Genomic DNA, 5,004 nt, shown 5'->3' on the forward strand with positions numbered 1-5,004 from the left:
GGTTTCGGGGTTAGGGGGGGGGTTAGGGGGAGGGTTAGGGTTTCGGGGCTCCGTTCCCACCAGGTTGGTGTAGGCCAGAGCGGTGGAGGGCAGCTTCGTCACCTTCAGCGTGAGCGCCATTGTGGGTCGTCTGCGGCCGCCTCTTCAGTGTGCTGCTGCTCCTGCTGCTCCTGCTCCTGCTGCTCCTGCTGCTCCTGCTGCTCTTGCTGCTCTTGCTGCTCCTGCTGCTCTTGCTGCTCCTGGTTAGTGCTGCTAGTAGCCGCTGTGTCCGGGCTGCTGCTGCTGCGGCTAGTCGCTGTCGCTGCTGCTGCTGCTGCTGCTGCTGCTGTTGCTGCTGCAGAGCATGACTCCTGAGCTGTCCAGACACTGCAGGACACGGCACGGGAACTGCGCCTCTCGCAAAAGCCCCAAATAATTCTTTCCTCCAATTGTGGCGTTGCTGCTGCTTCGTGGCGTCAGCTGTGCTGCGTCTGAGGTGTATGTACACCGGAGCGCGCAGCAGCAAAGGCAGCGAGGAAGCGGCCCCTGGACGGCAGGTTTGCCAGAAAAGGACACAAAAAGGAGTTTAATTTACTAAAGGATGAAGAATAAGGCAATACAACAAAGATAAGACAGGAAAAAACGAAAGAACAGCTGCAGCGACTCGCGCCAGCCAGCGCATGCACCAGCAGTCGGCAGCGGGCACCGCTGGCAGGGGGCTGGCCACCTTTCTGGCGCGATCTTCTTTCAATTTCGAAGAAGAATTATTTAAATGACTTAATTTAACATTTTAATTTTCAAATTGAAGAAAATGAGCAGCAAAAAGCGCGCACAGACACCCCAACTCGCCTCGCCGCTGCTGCCAGCTGCTGCATGCAGCTTTGCCGGCGCGGCCGGGAAGGGCCGCGAAGGCGAAAAAAGATAAACTGAGTTGAATTAAAAAGTAAAAAAAGAAATATTTTTAATTTGAATTCAAAATAATTACAAAGTAATCGGCTCTACACCTCGCAGCCGCCTGCTGCAGCACCAGTTGACTGCAGCAGCAAGTTCAGCCAGCGAGTCTCGCGTGACTTTAAGGACTTTTTCCAACAGTGACCCCGCAGTTAGCAGCATTAGTTTATTCGTTGAGTTTAATTTATTATCAATTTATTTTCGCCCTATTTTGTCTAGCCTGAGCCCTGCTTCTGCCGCTCCCTACAGGGTCACCTCCCCCTGCTGGTGCTGCTGCTGCTCAAGCTGTTGCTGCTGCTGCTGCTGCTGTTTTACAATATCCCCTGAGCTCTTTGCAGCGAAAGAAAAGAAATGAAATGCTGAGGCCCTTCACCTTTAAAGTCTATTTGGATTATTTTGCTTCCTGCTGCTTCTGGGGTGTACGTACACTGGACCCCTGCGCGCCCAAAAATGGCCCGAACCCCTCAGAAGCAGCTGCGGCAGCAGCAGAAGCCGAAGCAGCAGCAGAAGCCGCAGCAGGAGCAGCAGCAGCGTAAGCCCAAGCAGCAGCAGCAGACGCAGCAGCAGACGCAGCAGCAGGAGCACCAGCAAGAGCAGCAGGAGCAGCAGGAGCAGCAGGAGCAGCAGCCAGAACAGCAACAGTCAGAACAGCAGCAGCCAGAACAGCAGCAAGAACAGCAGCAGGAGCAGCAGGAGCAGCAGGCGCAGGAACAGCATCAGGAGCAGCCGCAACAGCCCCAGCAGGAGCAGCAACAGGAGCAGCAGCAGGCACAGCAGCAGCAGGGGGCACAGCAGCAGCAGGGGCCACAGCAGCAGCAGCAGCAGCAGCAGCAGGACTACCACTGCGCGTCTATGATCAGGGCTGATGACCCTTTGATGGGAAAATGGATTAATTTATTTGTCGCAATTGAAAAGCACAAAGACGCAGAAGCAGAAGCAGTGAGCAGCTCTTGAGAAAAGAAAAAAAGAAAAAGAAAAAAGGAAAAATAAGAAAACTATTTTTGGACAAAAAGCGAAAAAAGAAATGAATAGAACATTTTTAATTTAAATAAACACAAACAAAACACAAACGCATTTATAAAGCAAATGAAACCAACGGCACACATGAAACACAAAATGCATGCATACATGCATGCATGCATGCATGCATGCATGCATGCGTCTGGACTGTATGTACACCTGGCGGGGTGGCGCGGTCGTGTGTTTCTGGAAGTGTCGTTTTTGGGGCTTTTTGGTTCAAATTTTTTCATTTTTTAGATTCTTTTAAAATTATTTTATTACTTTTTAGTTGCTGCAAGAACTAACTGCCTCGGGACTCAGTCCAGAAGTCTTTTTGGAGCCCTTTCCCTCCCTCGTCGCCCACGCGGCGCTGCACAGCCCTGCTGCGCTGCAGCTGCTGCTGCAGCGCTTCCACTGCGACCCCAACCTCAGGGACCCAGGCGAGGGTTTAGGGTTTGCGCGCGAGGGTTTAGGGTTTTGGGGAGAGGGACTAGGGTTTTGGGGCAGGGGTTTGGGGCTTCGGGACGAGGGTTTAGGGTTTTGGGACGAGGGTTTAGGGTTTTCGTACGAGGGTTTAGGTCTGACAACTAAATGCCTTTATTGACTCCTTCGTCTCCGTTGTTGTTCATTCTTTTCTCAATTCTTTTCTTAGTTCTTTATTAATTCATTTATTTATCTTCCATTGTCCTTTATTGCCTCTTTTTGTCTTTTATTTGCTTCTGCTGCCAGGCCACCGCTTCCAAACGCCTCTTTTTGCTGCTCGCGGTGCTGCAGTGCAGCTGCTGCTCAGCAGCGGCGCTGCTGCTGCTGCTCTCGACGAAGGCGGAGACTCTCCCCTCACCTTTGCTGTGAAGCTCCGCCGCTACGACCAGGTCAGCAGCAGCAGCAGCAGCAGCAGTAGAAGCAGCAGCAGCAGTAGCAGCAGCGGCAACAGCGGGAGTAGAAGGAGCAGCAGCAGCAGCAGCAGTAGCAGCAGCAGCAGCCGCAGCAACAGCAGCAGCAGTAGCAGCAGCAGCAGCAGCAACAACAACAGCGGGAGAAGGAGCAGGAGCAGGAGAGCGGCAGCAGCAGCAGTTGAGTAGCAGCTGCTGCAGCTTCCACCTCCTCAGAGACAGACACGCGCGCCAGGCAAACACCCCTCCTGGTGCTGCTGGTGCTGCTGCTGCTGCTGCTGCTGCTACTGCAGGCTGCTGAGCTGCTACAGGGCGGAGTGCCGCCTTGGGAGTGCATGGACGCGCGGGGCCTGAGCTGCGCGCACTTGGCAGCAGCAGCAGCAGCAGAAGAAGAAGCAGAGCAGCAGCAGTTTTGGGAAGCTCTTTTGGGAAGCTGGGGACAAAGAGCAGCAGAAGCAACAAAGCTGCTGCTGCTGCAGCCCGACAGCAGCGGCCGCAGCTGCAGCCAACGCGCAGCAGCAGCAGCACGCCCCGCGCTCGCGCAGCTCATCGATGACTGGATCGCCCGTGAGACAAACCCTAAACCCTAAACCCTAAACCCTAAACCCTACAGTCTACGCAGTAGAAGCTGAATCCTGGACCGTAAGCAGTAGGCCCCACACTGTGACTCCCAAACCCCAAAGCCTAGACCGCAAACCCTAAACCCTAAACCCTAGACCCTAAACCCTAAACCCTTGAAGGCTGCAAATGCAGTTGAGTGTGGCCTTTGGAAGCAAAAGCACAAATGCAGCTTCATCTCAAATGCATGCAAAGGAGCCTTTGTGTCTATACACCCGAATAAATGTGCATGCAAGAAAAAAGTTTACTTTTATTTCAGAAAAGAAATTCAAAATGTGAAATTTAGAAACAATTTGCTTCCGATTTACTCACTTGCAGCACTTCGTGCTGCAGCAAGTGCAGCAAGTGCAGCAACTGCAGCAACTGCAGCAAATGCAGCAAATGCAGCAATTGCAGCAGGTGCAGCAAGTGCTGCAGGTGCAGCAGCTGCAGCAGGTGCAGCAGCTGCAGCAGCTGCAGCAAATAAGGCTGCTGTCAGCAGCAGCAAAGTTGTGGGCAGCTTTTATTTGTTCAAATGGGAGAGAGTATTTCGGGTGTCTAGACACTCCGTAGCAACAAGTAGAAAGTGCAAAATGCAAATTCAAAAAATCAAAACAGCAGCTTTTGCTGCTGCAGCAAATGCATGCAGCAGCAAAAGTTGCATGCAGCAGCAAAACTTTCCCAAATGTTTTTTTATTTTGTAAAAAATAAAAGAAAATTTGAGCCGCCCAAATATGAAGCAGCAAACTGCAAAGTTGCTTTTGGCAGAAGAATGAAAATTATAATTTCATTTCTGGATTTAATTTTATTTTTTAATTTTTAAAAATTAAAATTGAAGTTTTCTTTTCGCAGAACAAGGCGAGGCAGAAGCGGCAGCTAAAGAACAGCAGCAAGAAGCAGCAGCAGCAAAAGACAGCAGCGCCCCCAGCGAGAAAAAAGAAGAAGCAGCAAAAGAAGAATTTAATAAAAGTGAAGAAGAAAAATGCGACGGAGCAGCAGCAGCAGAGACACCCGAAGGAGGCCGAGGAGTACATACACCTGATCAAGGGGCCGCTGCTGCGGCGCAAAACGAAACTGCTGCTGCTGCTGCTGCTGCTGCAGAAGCAGACAGCAACCCAGAAACAGCAACCAGAGAGTCTGAAAGAGATGAGTCGGCCGAAAGAGATAAAAACGAAATAGACGCAGCAGCGCAGCAAACAAGAAACCAAGAGCAGCAGCAGCTAACCCCAGTGCAGCAGCAGCGGCAGCAGCAGCAGGTGCTGTGTGAAGCCGACAAGCAGCAGCACCTGCGCACGCAGGACCTGCACGCAGCAGCAGCAGACGCAGCAGCAGAAGACGCAGCAGCAGCAGCAGCAGCACATCATTCCAGAAGCAGCAAATATGAAATGAAAAGAAGACACACAACAACTGACGTGCCTTATGACTCGCCGAGCAGCTCCGCAGGCTCTTCAGCTGTATGTACACCCCGCGCTTCGAATTCAAAACTGCCGATCCTGGACTTGAACACATATACAAGTTTCAGAAATTGTTTCTTTCGATTCTAAACATCTTTAGATGTTTCTTTTCTTTTTAATTCCATTTTTCC

General features: G+C 51.5%; 2 protein-coding genes across 2 annotated transcripts; one reads left to right on the forward strand and one right to left on the reverse strand.

Annotated features, from left to right (window-relative positions):
- Positions 1-104: 104 nt before the first annotated feature.
- Positions 105-1,092, reverse strand: ETH_00009290 (uncharacterized protein; the record flags this gene model as incomplete). Its single annotated transcript, XM_013380615.1, has 2 exons — positions 105-366; positions 965-1,092. The coding sequence occupies 2 exons, from the start codon at positions 1,090-1,092 to the stop codon at positions 105-107; spliced, it is 390 nt and encodes a 129-aa protein (XP_013236069.1).
- Positions 1,093-1,380: 288 nt separating this feature from the next.
- ETH_00009295 (uncharacterized protein) lies at positions 1,381-4,963 on the forward strand (the record flags this gene model as incomplete). The annotated part of the gene is made up of 5 exons (XM_013380616.1): positions 1,381-1,869; positions 2,219-2,375; positions 2,659-2,801; positions 3,116-3,389; positions 4,272-4,963. 5 exons carry the CDS (start codon positions 1,381-1,383, stop codon positions 4,961-4,963), a joined length of 1,755 nt encoding a protein of 584 aa, XP_013236070.1.
- Positions 4,964-5,004: the final 41 nt, after the last annotated feature.

The sequence above is a fragment of the Eimeria tenella genome, genomic scaffold, assembly GCF_000499545.2.
Source record: "Eimeria tenella Houghton genomic scaffold, Eth_scaff758, whole genome shotgun sequence".
Taxonomy (NCBI): Eukaryota; Apicomplexa; class Conoidasida; order Eucoccidiorida; family Eimeriidae; genus Eimeria; species Eimeria tenella.